A 16,577-nucleotide genomic window follows, 5' to 3' on the forward strand; every position below is an offset into this window, starting at 1 on the left:
TGAAGTTTAGGATTTGTAGTGCTGTTATGCTAATTTCTAGCCTACATATTTGAAAAGTCAGCCACTGAATTTTATTAAGATTTCTTCCTATGCAAAGGGTTTTGCATCATAGCTTAATTGCACTTTCAGATTAACAGGAAGTTGTTAGACTTGTTTTTGACATCTCTAAAGGTTTGCACAGTCGTCCTATATAACCTTAGCCTCTGGCAGCCTTAAACTCGTCTTTGAGAATCAGAGAATCAGAATCAAGGTTTTGTTTCTTTATGACTTAGTTTCTAGACCTTTGGGGATTCTTTTCTTTTTATCATTTTTGGTTTTTCAAGACAAGGTTTCTCTGTGTAGTCCTGATTGTCCTGTTTAGGTCTGCTGGCCTTGACCTCACAGATCATCAGCCTCTGCCTCCCTAGTGCTGGGATTAAGCAAACGCACCATCCTGGCCACCTGGGAATGATTTCTAGTCAGTATTAGCGTGTAGCTAGAGGAGTATACGGAATTGAACGTCAGCAGGCCTTCCATTGAGTCAGTGACTTTGGACGAATCTTCTTTTCTAGGCCTTGTGTTCAGTCAGAAGAGCGATTCTGTGATTCTCTTTTAGGTGCCCTGCCTTTCTGAAACGTGTTTTGTGTTATTTTTTTCTCCCTCTTAGGCAGATGTTTGGAGCATGGGCATCCTCCTGTATGTGCTCATGTGTGGATTTCTACCATTTGATGATGATAATGTCATGGCTTTGTACAAGAAGATAATGGTGAGTATATGAGTACAGAATTTCAGAATTAAAGCTGTCTGTGCTGCTTATTATGTGCTTGCATGTATAAAAGTACCAAAATGTTCCAGGCTGTTAGAAGATAAGACTATAGCTAGTGTTTGGCCATGGTTAAGGGGAAAATAGTTGGAGCCTGCATTTTCTTGACCTGGATGTTGGTCATACTTTTTGTATTCAGTTTTTGAAAGCTTACCAAGGTATGCATTTATGATTTATGTCTATCTCTCTTTATGATAGATATCATATATATGATATATATGTACGTATATATATATCATATATATATGCACACATACATATATACATATATGTGTGTGTATAAAACTTTCAGCTTATATTTTGTTAAACTCTTTGAGTAAGTACTAAATATATATAATATATGATATATGATATATGTCATAATATGTGTCATATAATATATATCATACTTACTTAAGGCCAGCCTGGGCTGCATGAGACCTTGATTTCAGAAAAGGGAACTTTTTGTTGGCATTGTTTTTGGAAGTGCCATCCATTTCTTATTCTGAGACCGGGCTGTCCCTAGACTCCTGTGAGTGTGAAAGAGGATCACACCTGGCAGAACCAAGCAGAGCTGGAAACGGAGTATGGAGGATGTTCAAGGTCTGCATCTTCATCAAAGCACTTGCTTTCCGATGGTTTTCCAGATGCTCCTGGCTGGTGGCTTGAGGAAGCTAGAATCTTACTGTGTTGAGATTACTCATTTTTTCTCCAGGAACCCCAAAGCCATTGTGAAAAGGACAGCTCAGTGGGTCATCAGAATCACCAGCCTTGGTGCCAGGCTGCACGGTGAGGGGTGAGGCAGATAGCTCACGTGCATACTTCATTTGCATTTAATAAAAGAACAAGGTAGCAGGAAAGATACACTGAGCAGTGCAGGATCACCTGAGTGTTTGCATCTTCAGCTTTAGGCTGCTATCTAAGCCACTCAGCTAAGATTTGAGGAGTGCTGTGCTTTTCCTGTCTAGACCTTAAATTACTCCGTTGTTTCCTTTCCTGCAAATTCACACTCATGACAGATGTGTCATTAATATGTTAATTATTAATATTGTTTAACTAGTATATTTATTTGAGTGCACTAGTGGATCTTGAATAAATCTTTTGGGGGCTGAAACTTACCTTAAAATAATATGAAAGTGCTCTGCCTTAATAGTAAAAACCAAGGTTTTATTTTTGGGCAAATTGAGTGCCTTTGCAATTGCATGAATGGTAGAACATGTCTAATTCTCGTTTGGGAGAGATTTGGCCTTCTTAATTAATATTATTTACTAATACTGTATATTCTTTGTTTTTCCTACTTTGAATTTTATTTTTTAGTTTTTCATGTATTTGCAAGTTGAAAATTGATTCAAATTAGGATTTTTATGCATTATTGTGGAATTTAATTTCACACATTATAGATTTTGAAATTTATTGTAATCTTGACTCAGAACTATTGTTCCGAGTCGCAGTGTAATACAGTCTGCTGGTTGAATCTAATTAAGGTGTCGTATCACTTGCATACAGTATGTATCTGCCTAGAATGTTCTAAAAATTCTCACTTAGGACTAGTACAACCCTCTCATCTTGGCTTGATTGAAAAACTCAGCAATATTTGACACATTGTGAAACTGATTTAAGAGGCAGCCTTTGTGTATCTTGCATTTGTTGGCTATCTTAACAAAACCCTGAAATGTAATTTTCAGCATGATCACTTAGAGATTGTGTTTTAATCTTATTAAAGTCACCTATTCATTTGCTATCACTGTATTTGAAGACAAGCATGACCATACTTCAGTTCTGGTATACAAGTATTAGAGTGGTCTACATAATTTAGAAGTCAAAGTTGGATAGTCAGAAGGTAAAATTTCTTACCAATTGTTACTTTCAAATTTAAGGGAAATGAGTAACTTGTTTCTTTATGCGATTACATTTTTATAATTTTATAGAGTTGACTATGGTGCTGTCATTGTGTGCTGGAGAGATTGCCTGCCTTTCTTAGCACCATGTACACAGTGAACAACTGAAGGCTGCTAGAATTCCCAGGATTATCCTTAGCCCAGAGATCCCCTTCTCCTCCCACTTGGCTTCTGCCCACTGTTGCTCTTGCTCTCATTTGCAAGGAAATCACCCTTTAAATAAAGAAGCAGGACTAAGGGGCACAGCCCTGGCTGGCACAGGGCCTTCTGTGGTGCTGCCCCTCCTCGCTGCACTGTTCCCTGAGGTCTTCTCTGTTTAGTCTTTGGATGTATTGTATATCTTACTGCTTAAATCACCCCTCTGTGTACTTGTGGGCTTCCTTGAGTTATATAAGCACAGCAGAAAGTGCTGCATCTCCCTCTCGTCCTTTTCTAGCCTTCAACATACGCTGTTCTGTAACATGTTTCTTAACCTTGGCTCTCTTCTTGATATTTGGGATGAGCTCACTCTTTGCTGTAGGTGATGCAGCGCAGAGCACTGGGGTGTGCAGAGCACAGTCTGTACTTACTAGATATTGGGAGCAGCCCCAGCCTGCACACTCAAGCCAAGCACAGACAGGCTTCTGCTCGAAGTTTCTCGCGCTGGGGTAGTGGTACACAGACTGTGGAGTACTCCCACCCTTAGCTAGCAGTTTGGGTCCTTTTTTCTTTCTTCCTTTTATTTTTATTTTTTATTCTTTTGGGTGTTAGTTTAAGGGCATAACATTTCTTTTACTTTGGTAGTTAGGAGCCTATATTTGAGTATCAGAAGAGCTGGGAACCTGGAGCCAGACTCTTCCTTGGGAAGAGAGGCTGGTGGGAGAGTGGCACCTGAAGGAAGCTGTGGGAGTTGCTTAGTGCTTCTAAAGTCAAGGACTTGAGGGTGGTGGCTTAACACGATTCAGATATGCCCTCTCACAGTTGCAGGTGGGCACAGTTCGGTGTAAAGGGGGTCAGGGTTAAGCAGACACCTATAGCAGTCAGCATGGGGGTGCCCAGAGCACAGCCTGTCCAGTGAAAGGCATGGCAGAAGAGCAGGGTCTGCTCAGGCACTCAGGTAGGCGGTGGCCATTTGATAAGCAGGTAGGCAGGCCCATCTCTTCTCGCTGTGGCAAGAGCAAGCTGAAGTGTGTGAGAAGCAGGCGGATAGGCAGATGGCTGCCTGTGTCCTTGAAGAAGTGCTGGGGTAACAGGTGCAGTACCACATAAAGGTTTTCTCAGTGTGGGTTTGGGATTGAATTGTGGGTGCCCAGCAGGTGTGGCTGGTGCCTTTATCCACTGAGCCATGGGTTTTGAGTGGTCTCATATAGTCCAGGCTGACCTAGGACCTGCTGTGGATCGTAGGGTAGCCTTGACCTGCTTTCCTGTCTCTAGGATTATAGGTGAGTGCCGCTCCTCCTGGTCCTCTACAGTGCTGGGGACTGACCCTGCCTTGCGCATGGTAGGCAGTGATCACCAACGGAGCCACATCTCCATATCTAAGTTTTTGTTCCATTAGTTGAATATAATTTCATGCTTATTGGCCACTTAAATGCCTTGCCAGTATTCTTTGCCTGCTTTCTTTTAGAATATATGCTTTTTGTCTAATTTCTTCCTTTAGTCAAAAAATATGAATTGAGTACCTTATGCACACTAGGACCAGCCACTGTTCAGGTCAACAGAATGGCACAATCCTCGTATTAAGGAGCTTGTGTCTGAATGTAGTGAGGCATAAAGTGTAAATTGAGAGTGGTACTAGGGCTGTAAAGCAAATAGGAATGACTGGTGTGGGGCGCTGTGGTAAATATGGGCAGGCCAGGGTGGGCCGATCTTCACTGGCATTAGGTGGAGATCTGAGGAAGACTGCCACATACACTCTGCTGGCACCCAGCACAGCATGACAGACAGGCAGAGGGAACTGAGTGCCGAGGCCTGAGGTAGGCTGCTTTCACTAGTGACTGTCTATAGTTAGGAGATGGAGAGTTTGAGAGGTAGCAAGAAGCGGAAACAGACCACCGTGAGCCAGATGGGGAACCACTTGGGGGAAGGCTTGGAGTGGTGAGGTGCCATGACTGTCCCACTATTTGAAAAGAATGTAAGCAGTAATGAGTGAAGACTAGACTCTAGGCCACAGTGATGCAGTCTGGATGATCAGTTAGCAGCCTCACGCAGGTGCCACAGGAGGCGTGCATGATAGATGAGGATGCTGGGGATATTGTGAGCACAGCCAGGATGCTGATGCGTTGAGTGTGGGTTGAGAGGAAGAGTTAGGAGTTGACAGTTGGCAGTGCTCCCCCCACTCCCCGGGGCAGGGAGGCAGTGAGAGTGGCTGCGGTGGTGATACCCGAGTGACTCAGAGACCTTTCTGTGTGATGAAGTGTGGGTAGTATCCTTTCACTTCGGCAGAAGAGGCTTTTCCCTGATGGCTGCTAATCTTGCTAGTGTTTTGCTGTTCAGAAATGTAATGTGTTTATTTTGTGGTGATAGTCTTACAGTTTTTGGTTTTACCGTCATGTCTGAAAAAATTCTAAAAGCAATTTCTCTTGCATTTTTTTTTTTTTTCTTTTTGGTTTTTCGAGACAGGGTTTCCCTGTGTAGCCCTGGCTGTCCTGGAACTCACTCTGTAGACCAGGCTGGCCTCGAACTCAGAAATTCGCCTGCCTCTGCCTCCCGAGTGCTGGGATGAAAGGCGTGTGCCACCACCGCCCGGCTCCCTTGCTTTTTAAAAGTATTCTTAGGATTTTGTATTTGCATTTAATTTGGGTGAAGTTAGTTTTCATGCATGCTATGAAATAACATATTAAACTTTAGGTTTTCTCAAATAATTATCTTGTTATTCTAGCATCATTAAAGAATTTGATCTCTGCTCTAAGAAATTATTATATCATTTCCCCAGAGTTGGGAAAGAGTGTTTGTGGCAGGTCTATCAAGAGGTATCTTGACCTGAGTTAAGGTTTAACAACCTCCTGGCTTTGCCTTTGGTTGATGATAGAGTGACCACAATGTCTCAGTCAACCAGGTTGTAAGCATCTCTCTCCTCAGTGACCTCCATTCCCTCAAAAATAATTTGCCTTACAAAATGCTTTTAGATGGCTCAGTGGGCGAAAGCTCGTGTGCCCCACAAACTGATGACCTCAGTTCAACAACCAAGAGGCGCTGCACAGGGGAGGGGCCGACTCCTCAGAGCTGATTTTGGACCTCCACACATGGACCTGCATCTACATGTGCATGCTCACACAGTAATAATGTCTTAAAAAAGAAATTCCAGGACAGCCAGGGCTACACTGAGAAACCCTGTCTCGAAAAACAACAACAACAAAAAAAAACACACACAAAAAAATTGGCTTTTTTTCAGTTTGCTTTAGTGATTTTCAAGCATCATTTTTGTTTTGTTCCAGGGATGGGGACCGAATCCAAGGTTGTAAACATTTGCTAGGCAAGCTCACCACCACCGAGCTCATTCGCTATCCACTGCGACTTCTGTTTATTTGTTTGTTCAAGACAGGTTTCTCTGTGTAGCCCTGGCTAGCCTGGAACTCACTCTGTAGACCAGGCTGGTCTTGAACTCATAGAGATGTACCTTCCTCTGCCTTCTGAGTGCTGGGATTGAAGATGTGTGCCACCACCACCACCTGGCCACTGTGATCTACTTTAACCACATGTCCTGCTATCAGATACATTTTGCTGTTGCTTCACTGTGTCACCTGATAATTGCTCTGAGATGATTAACTCCACTTTGCTTTAGCAATATAAAACGAGTGTCGTATTCTCCTTGCTGTTCATGTAATAATGGTATGGATTCCAAAGCTTCAGTGTGTGTGTGTGTGTGTGTGTGTGTGTGTGTGTGTGTGTGTGTGTATGTGTGTGTATGTGTGTGTGTGTGACTGTTACAGTCTCAGTGCTGTAGTCCTTTTCTGATACGTGGATAATTTAGAGGTGACGAAAGGATTTAATTTACTGGATTTTGTTCTTTTCAGCAAGAACTGGGAGTTGTTCTTGGTGTCGACTGAATCTTGTAGTTGGTTAGAGAAAGTTAGAGATGCAAACCTTAGCAGCCCATTACCTTAGAATACCAGCAAGGTGGGTTGGACCTAAGTCGTCATGTTTCCTTTGCTTTTTTTCTAGAGAGGGAAATACGAAGTTCCTAAGTGGCTCTCTCCCAGTAGCATTCTGCTTCTCCAGCAGATGTTGCAGGTAAAGTTTGCTATTTATTTTTAAGTTATAGAAGCTCATAGTAATGGTTTGATTTAACTTTTAATATCTGTGGAACTGCTGCATTTATTGTTTCCTGTGAGCTTAAGAAGGATTCCATTCATCATGTATCTTGTTCTCTCTGGGAACCTCTACTAGTTATCCTGTAAGCACAGTTGCTCTAGACTTTGCCTGTCTTAGACGATGTGCCCTTTTCACATTTATTTATTTATGCATGCATTCATTCATTCCTTCATCCACTCAGCAGTCATTCTGTTTTCTCTAGCTCTTGCATGTTAGGCATGTGGAAGCCACCGAGCAAATGCTTGGATGAACTGATGTGTAATCTATGGCCTGTGATCTAGTAGAGTGCTTTTCAAACGTCACCATGTGTCAGAGTGGCCAGGTGGACTTGTTAGTGGGCCCCATTCTATTTGTCTGATCTGACAGATCTGGAACAGGACCAAGCATTTGCATTTCCAAAAGGCTCCTGAATGGCGCTGATGCTGATCTGATGTTTTGGGGCCACTTTGAAAATGACTCTGATGGGATGAAGGTGAAAGCCTAGGTATTCATCCTATTAATCAGTCAGTAGTAGACTTATCTCCTAAACTATTGGGATCTATAAAAAGAAAGGGGCATGTCTGAGCCGACCGCACTGCTCTGTGGAATATTTTAGATACAGTGATTGGAAATGCTTGGAAAATGAGTATCTTATTAGTGAATCATTTTACTCACTGTGTTACCTGAATGTCTTCCAGTTTTCCAATGATTAAGCCATCTTTACCTTTAATTTAAAATGTACCTCAGGCTCACCCACCTTGATTAAGTAGAACCAGACCACCAAATCTCCATAGTGAGATTGAAAAATGCCTTGGCCTTTCTTCTGGACCCCAGACTTAATCTTTGTTGATTAATTTTTCTCTCCTCACATCTGAACATCACAAATGGAAGCGAAAGGTGTGCTTTTCAGCTTGTTCTATGTGATTGTGAGTGAATCGGAAGTAGAGATTGCATATTCAGTGTGAATGCCCTGCGTTGCGCTTACTTGAATACTAAACTGGTGAATCTTTCCCATGAATAGGTTTTCCAGCAAAAAGACTATTACATCATACAATAGATTGACTGAACTTCATGAATAATGTCCATACCAATGAAGTTCGTGTTTGTTAAACATTTATCTTGTAGGCCTGTGTTGGTTGCTATAGTTTTCTTGCCTCAATTGCCTTTTTAAAAGAATTCATTCCAAGGCCATTTTAAGGTCTTTGACAGCGTTATTTGTGATGATAACATTTACATCTATTCTGGTGCCTTTTGAGTTTTCAGGAGAAAGGTGTTATAGTCTCTGTTTGAAATGTACTTTAATGGCCACTAGGTGGACCCAAAGAAACGGATTTCTATGAGAAATCTCCTGAACCATCCCTGGGTCATGCAAGATTACAGCTGTCCCGTGGAGTGGCAAAGCAAGACTCCTGTAAGTATGCTGAAACTACCCAGTAGTTTGTTTTCAGAAGTTTGTGTGACTTCAGAACCTGCATGCTCTAAAGTATGAAAGAAAACGTATTTTGCATACTTAACCTGGACTGATGGTGGAGACTTAGCCCAATCCTATCCTGCCTGTCAGTCAGTCTCTGGGCCAGTGAGTGGTCGCTCAGCCTGTACTGCACACAAATCACCTGGGACCTTCAGAAGCAGACCCTGCTGGGAATAGCGACGCCTGTCTCTAAGTCCAGCACTTACTGCCGTCTCCCATTCTACAGTACTCAGTGAGCACATTCAGAAGCTCCCGGGTACAGTCAGGGTTGTGGACAGTGCTCTGGAGTTGCTGCTGCTGCTGCTGTTGTTTTGAGACCGGGTTTCTCTGTGTATCAGTGTCTGTCCTGGAACTCATTCTGAGATCCAGGCTGGCCTTGAACTAAGAACTCTACCTGCATCTGCCTCTGCTTCCCAGGGTTAGGATTAAAGGCCTGTGCCAGCAAGGCCTGAGTGCTGTGGAGTCTTGAGGAAGTTATTTAACTCTGCTTGGCCTGTTTATTCATTTGTAGAAATAGGTTGAACTTGTTCTGCTTTCCAGAGTTATGAAGTTACATTAGTTTTCAGACATCTAAGCCTGAGGAATGTTTTGCACCCTTAATATATATTTATTAGCTCATTAAAAAGTAACAGTAAAAGTTGAGTGTAGTGACACATGCCTGTAATCCCAGCACTTGAGTCAGGAGGATCGCAGGTTTGAGGACAGCAGGATCTATACACTGAGACTATCTCTAAAGAAAAAACAATCAAGAAATCTGTTACACATTATGAATACATATTTTCATGAAGAAAAATCATTTAAAAATAATTTGTCAAAGGAGTGGCGTGTTGATGACTTTCCGAGCTTCGGCGAGCCTGGTATAACAGGGGATGTCTGTGTCGTCTTTGGTTTCTGCACTTAGAAAATGCAGCCTTACCCAGACAGAGGGAAAAGGGCAAGTATCTTAGTAACCTGTCAGGTAGTTTGTGATGATTCCTTAATGCTTGGTTGTTTCTTTTTTCTTTTCTTTTTAAAAAAATCTTTGTTTTAGTTTATGTGTGTGGATGCCTGTACCCTGTGACCAAAGAGGACAGAAGGGGACGTGGGGTCTCCTGGAACTGGAGTTGGAGACGGTTGTGAACCACCATGTGGGTGTTGGGAACCGAACCTTGGTCCTGAGTTATGAGAACAGCATGTCTAGCCCTCAGTTTGGTGGGTTTTGAAGGTGGAGTTTGGAGTCACATTGTTGAACACTGTGGATTCTCCCATAAAGCCCAAGAGTCAGGTCTTTTCTTCATGTTCCACTCTGTACTGGTCATGTGGAAAATATTTGTGCACTGAGTTGTGCAGGTTTTCCAATGCTGACACATTTTTTTGACACAAATACCATCAGTTAATTTACTTTGTTGAGCTTTGACAAATTATTTCTCAAATACCCAAATTTGGATAACCAGTAAGGAATGATATTCCATGACTATAGATTCTTTGCTCAGACAGCAATGGCTTTGCATCCGACACTTCCGTCTTATATTAAACACACACATGCACAATGTTGACATGTAATAGAATAATTCTTTTCTTTGCTTCACCAAGGGTTTAATTGAAACCGACATATCAGGGGAATCGTGAGTCCATGCTTTCTACAGAAGCCCCGTTTCACTCATTGCTGTTGTGCTATAGCTCAAATGTCAGCACTGGGGAACTGTGAGAAACACACGTGTTATAAAAATGGTGTGAGCGCCTCAGGACACTGCAGACCACACTCTAAAGAGTGGTCTACTATACATGACATTCTCCTCATTGCTCTCACAGGCACATGTGGTACACACACACATGTGCACACACCATATACACCCTGTACACACACTTGCACACATGCAGCTTAACATATGTAGTTAGAAACGGCAAGAGTGTCTTTATAGGCTTTTCAGGTAATTAAGACTGTTCTCCACTTCTGCAATGGCATGTGTCTTGCCACATGGATTGGAATAGCTTGGAGGTGTGTCTCAGACATGTTACATGTAGACAAATGGTAAGTTTGTCTCTGGAATAATCACACCAGTGAAGAGAAATACTCAGTAGCCAGCTAGTCTTAGAAAAGTTGACTTTTGCTTCAGGCCGCTACTCTTGTCCCCATGTTAGGGCCATACAGGCTGGACTAACCTCCTCTCCCCCATTTCCCTGTGATGGTTAACTCTCAGTGTATCTCTTATCCATATTCTCCTTGGTTCTCCATGATTTAATGGATATCTATTGAGTAAATGCAACCTAATCTAGTGATTACTAATGCCAGAGCCTAAGAACCATGTGAATATCTGAGCAGGTCAGCAGAAAGAACAGGGAAACTGATGTGCCCCTTGTGAGGTGGAGATTGGGGGTGCAAATGCCTGTGTTCAACCATTGGGGGTCATCATTTCTCCACGTGTAGAAGGCTTCTATCTTTTGAGCCATGATTCTAATAGAATAGAATACACTACTATTCATGTTAGAATAGACACCAAAATGAAGTATGTGTCTCATTGTTTGTTCTTGAGACACAGTCTCATGTAGCCCAGGCTGGCCTCAGACTTGTGTAGCTAAAGCTGGCATAGAACCTCAGGTCCTCCTAACTCTGCTCCTAAGGACATTCTCCCATTTAAACAAACATCAGAGGGTTTGTGTGTTTGCTTTCTGTTCTTTGTTTTTAAATTTGGGACATAGTATAAAGTAAGATGTAATTTTCAGTGTTCCTTTATTCACATCTTAATATAACTGCTGGTCAGCTGTGGTGGCACAGATCTGTGATCTGAGCTCCTTGGGAGGCTGGGCAGGAGGAGGACTAATTTGAAGCTGATCTTGTGTCTTGGGAAAAAGACAGGAAAACAGTGAACTGATAATCTGGATCTGGGGCATCGTTGTCATCCTAGCTCTTGGGAAACCAAAGCAAGAGGACTGCCATGAATTGAGGCAGCCTGGGCTACCGAGTAGTTCCAGGCTAGCTATGGCTACAGTGTGAGACACTGTCTTAACTAAACTATTGCTCAATGGTTAAGAGCACATATTTACTATTCTTGGAGAGAACCCAGGTTTGCATCCCAGCACCCATAGCAAGTGGTGGCTTACAACCTTCTGTAACTACAGCTCCAGCCAGGGATCTAATACCACCGGCCTCCTCAGGCCCCAAGACACACAGACACACACACACACACACAGACACACATAGACACACACACACACACACATAGACACACACAGACACACACACAGACACACACACAGACACACACACACACCCACCACCGGCCTCCTCAGGCCCCAAGACACACAGACACACAGACACACACACACACACACACCACCGGCCTCCTCAGGCCCCAAGACACACAGACACACTAGACACACACACACAGACACACATAGACACACACACAGACACACATAGACACACACACAGACACACACACACACACACACACACACACACACACACACACCACCGGCCTCCTCAGGCCCCAAGACACACACACACACATGTGCAGAGCAATACAAATAGACCTTCAAAATTTGCTAGTATTTGTTGCATTCTACATTAGCGTGCTACTATGGAATGATATGGGTAGAAGTCTTTGGGTAGTACTTTTCGGTAAAGTGTTGTTCTGTAGCCTCTGTTAACTCATCCCACCCTTGTACTAGCTCTCTGAACGGGGGCTATTATTGCCCTCTTTTGCAGATGGAGCTAAAGGATGTACATTTTCATGAAGTAACACAGTTGAGTGGCCAGTATGCATAGAGTAGAGAACCAGAATTTGAATCCAGACAGGGGCTGCGGCCTGGAAAGGACCTGAGAGGTCAGTTGATTTAAGTGCGGGCCTGTATCATGCCCGACTGCCACATTCCTGGTCTGGTGTCTCCTGAACGAACCGTAGACAGGTAGCATCATGGCGTGGTAGAAAAGTCTGAGCCAGGAATCAAAATGCCAGTCTTGGCTGGGGTTGGGGCTGGGGTTGGGGCTGGGGTTGGGGCTGGGGTGGGGCTGGGGTGGGGCTGGGGTGGGGCAGATGTACTTCATTTCATCATCCCTAATCAGCACTTTGGTTAGTGTCCTGTCTGTAGAGTCGGGGTACCTTTCTCCATCAGATTACTCATCGCTCTCCTGCCTCACAGAGCTGTTGTGGGTGAAATGAGTTGTAAACAGAGGAGGTCTAAGGATTGTTGTCGCCTTTTGAAGGATTTGCTTTTTTCTTTCAGTGTGTGTTATCAAGTATGAACTATAAAAATAATGCTGATTTACTTGGATATTTAAGGCATAGATGCTGTAATAATTCTACGCATGATCTCCTCGTGCTATTTTCATGCACAGGTCTAGTACCCTAGTATTGTATCAAATAGAAGTTATATTCAGTTTCATTTTCTGCCCTAGTGAACAGGAAATGTAGCAGGCACGGATAATCCAAAATAATTGGCTACCTTTGGACATGCATTTGTGTCCTTAACCTAACCTGAGTGCGCAAGCTGAGAATTCAGAGCACCATCAAACTGCCGAGCCCCTCTGCGGGACTCGGTTTGAAATGAGAGACTTTCTCAGACCCTTGTCACCCTGTCCTTTTTAGTCTAGCTCAGGAGTCCAACAGAACGCACAGTGCCTCCTTCGTGCCTGTCCTGCTTTTCCTGTGATAGCATGTGTAGATGCACAGGGCACGGCGGCTGGAGGACAGGCTCTTGTCTGTTTCCTTTAAAAACGTGGGGCTTTTGTTGTGTTTTGCATTTATTTATTTTTGTGTGTGTGTGTGTGTGTGTGAGAGAGAGAGAGAGAGAGAGAGAGAGAGAGAGAGAGAGAGAGAGAGAAACAGTATGTATGAGAGAGAAAGAGACAGACAGAGAGAATGTGTAGGGCAGAGAAGTCAGCTCTTTCCTTCTATCCTGTGGTGTTCACAATCCCAGGCCATGGAGTTTGGTGGAAGGAGTCTTTACTTCCTATGCCATATTGCCAGACCTGGTTTTTTTTTTTTTTTGTTTTTGTTTTTGTTTTTGTTTTTTCCCCTTTCTTTTTCTCATTTAAAAATAGGGTCTCCCAAAGCGGGAGAGATGGCTTAGCATTTGAGGGCACTTACTGCTGTTGCAGAGGACTGGGTTCAGTGTCCAGCACACACATGGTGACTCACGGCCATCTGTAACTCCAGTTCCAGGGTGGTCTGACACTCTTCTGAACTCTTTGGACTCCAGGACTTTGGTGTTGCACATACACACACTCAGGCACACTCAGGCACAGACAGTTAAAGTCCTGTGTAGCCTGTGTAGCCTTGAGTTTGCTGCATAGCCCAGTCTGGCCTCGAACTCTTGATCCCCTTTTCTTAACTCCTTGAGTATTAGAATTATGGCTGGCATCATACCTGGCCGAGAAGTATTTCCTGCTTAGGGCGTAGCTTGGGTATGGAAGGAACTCAGTATTTTTCTTCTTCCTTGAGCAGTGACATCAATAGGAAGAGGCCCAACTGGGTGTTGAAATGTTTGGGGCTTTTGAGGTTGAGGTCATCCTAATGAGGTATCTGTACTCTGAGAGTCACAAAAGCTAAAGCAACACATTGAATATATGTCTTAGCACTCTGGAACTCTCCAGTGCCACTAATATAAACCTGTGTGGGCTGTCCTTTTTTTTTTTTTTTTAAATGACCCTTGAGTTTGTGCTTGTCCCAGCCAATAGCGTAAGTTTGTCTTGCTCTGCTGAGTTTGTTCTGGAATGGAGTGCCATGCACTGGGTGGCTGGGAGGCTCAGGCACAGCCTGCCAGGTGTCTGGTCCCTGTCATCTCACCTTCCATCTCCCAACACTCAGGTTGCTCATTAGGGGTCAGCGTCCAGTCTTAAAGGAACACAGACACTGGACCACAGAAAGGTAGTCGTCTTCCTGTTTCTCTCCGTTCATGAAGGTGGGATAAGTTTCTTGGGAGCTCACTGTCACTTGTGTGTGGCACATGAGGGTGGTGGTCGCGATAATGCTCTGCCTTGTGCAAGGCAAACGTCTCCTTCATGCTGTGTCTGATTCCAGGTTGCTCATTTGGAGGGGAAGAGTGGCTGTAACAAGAATATTTAAATTTCTGAAAGATATCAAGTTAAAGAGGAACTAGAATTGTGTGTATTAGTAAAAATAGTTAACCATTTGTTGAGGGCCTTGTCTGTTTTAGCTATACTTGAGCTTTCCTGAGTTACATGTGTGGCAAGGCATGTACCATGTCTTTTACAGATGGTAAAACAGGCTCAGGGAGGTGTACTGGAATATTCAAGGTCAAATGGGTATAAAGTGATGTCACAATGAAAACCAAGATCTCTCTAATCTCAAAGCCTGTTATCTGTCAGGCTGTGCTGACTCAGTAGTGAGAGATCCCATGGAGACACTCTTAGGTGACAGAGAGGCCGAGCACCCCAGCTGTCCCACTTCCCTTCAGAGGAGAGCTGGGAGCAGAAAGTAGACCGTTCTGTTCAGGAGCTGTTGTGGGGAGAATGGAATATGGCTTACTTTGGAAGCCATATTCCTCATGATTGTCTTCACACATCATCTTCTGAGGGTTTTCCAGCCCAGACAAAGCCACTCCTGTCATTTTGTTCTTAAGGACTTGGTAATTGCCCTTAGGCAAATTGAAATTTAAGTTGAGTTTCAGTGTGTTGACATTACGGTCTGCTGTATCTTCAATGTGACTGGCTCTGCTGTGTTTGTCACACACTATCACATGGCCTACTGGGATTGTGCAGACCTAAACCTGCCCAAAGTGCAACACGACAAGTCAGGTCACCCTTTGACCACTTAGGAAAATGCTGACTTCTATACGTGGCTACTGTCTTGTCCCTTTGCTGCACAGAAGCACTGACTGTCAGTCAGGGGACGGCATCTGAGAGCCAGACACGAACTCCCTTCCTTGAAATGGTGGTCGGCCTCTGATGGCTGGGAGTAGCGAGGAGGCTGCTGCGCTGATAACGTAGCTCACGTGGGTTCGGGGCCAGCACTGCAAAAAGAAAAGAGTCATAGGAATGTTAATGTGTAGCCAAAAGTTTGACAAGCTCGTGATTATGCTGATTTTAACTTTTAGAAGAGCACATATGCAAACAGTGTATGAAATTGTGTTTTGTAGTTGACTCACCTCGATGAGGATTGCGTGACAGAGCTTTCTGTACATCACCGCAGCAGCAGGCAGACAATGGAGGATTTAATTTCGTCGGTAAGAAATGCAGCATGAACTGAAACATGGTGACTTTTGTTTCATCGTCCTTCTGTTTTGTTTGTGATTGACAGTGATGTAGCATTTTTAGGACCATGGGCCATCATGAATGTAACTGTGGCAGTGTATATTCGTGTATGAGACAGTTCTTTCCTTGCATCTTCTGGATGATGTTCTCTTAAAACCTTCGATGGCTTGTTTATTTGCTTGTTCTGTGTGTATGTGTGTGGGTGGGTGAGCACGTGCTGCGGGAAGTGTGTAGAGCTCAGAGGACAGCGTGTGGAAGTTGGTTCTCTCTTTTTACTCAGGAGGTCAGCCTGATGACGAATGCCTGTACCCCCTGAGCTCTCTCAGCATTCCTCGATGTCCTCTTTAAATAAGAACACTCTGCGCTTTGGACATTGGTTAGAGAGATGTGATGTTTACACAGTTGAGAATCAGAGCAAGTTAATCCACAGGGAAGTGGTAGTGCTTGTTGTCATGGTTTTGAAGTTCTCAGACGCAGAAATCTGGTTCTGCAGTAAATATGAAGAAGGCAACATACTTACACATGCTTTCACATACGTCCAAGGGTAGGCATGTAGCCAGTGGTAGAGTACTTGCATGGTATGCTTGAAGCTCTGGGTTCTAGCTCTAGCACCAGAACAAAACAGGAACAAAAAGGTTTCTTTTCAAACAAACAAGGGGCTTGTATTGTAGTCCGGGTAGTAGGCTCCAAATAACATGCCCTATACTCTCTCTGTTTCTGACTTCTTTGTCTGTTTTTCTGTCTGCATATCTCTCTCTCTCTCTCTCTCTCACACACACACACACACACACACACACCCCACACACACACCCCATACACACACCCCACACACACACACATACGAACGTATGCACGCACGAAACCTTGATGTATGCATCTCTCTCTCTCTCTCTCTCTCTCTCTCTCTCACACACACACACACACACACACACACACACACACACACACACGAACACACAC

The 16,577-nt window shown here is 43.7% G+C and overlaps 1 protein-coding gene across 2 annotated transcripts in view; it reads left to right on the forward strand.

The window, feature by feature from the left end:
• The window catches only part of Melk (maternal embryonic leucine zipper kinase), a 63,767-nt gene that overhangs the window by 16,469 nt on the left and 30,721 nt on the right, over positions 1–16,577 (forward strand). The window contains exons 8-11 of one of the 2 annotated variants that reach the window (NM_010790.2): positions 647–745; positions 6,823–6,891; positions 8,264–8,362; positions 15,503–15,589. In NM_010790.2, coding sequence (NP_034920.2) covers positions 647–745; positions 6,823–6,891; positions 8,264–8,362; positions 15,503–15,589 — 354 coding nt within the window. The remainder of the gene's footprint in view (positions 1–646; positions 746–6,822; positions 6,892–8,263; positions 8,363–15,502; positions 15,590–16,577) is intronic. The other variant, XM_006537640.3, reaches the window with a different exon arrangement.

This window comes from Mus musculus, chromosome 4, assembly GCF_000001635.26.
Source record: "Mus musculus strain C57BL/6J chromosome 4, GRCm38.p6 C57BL/6J".
Lineage (NCBI taxonomy): Eukaryota > Metazoa > Chordata > Mammalia > Rodentia > Muridae > Mus > Mus musculus.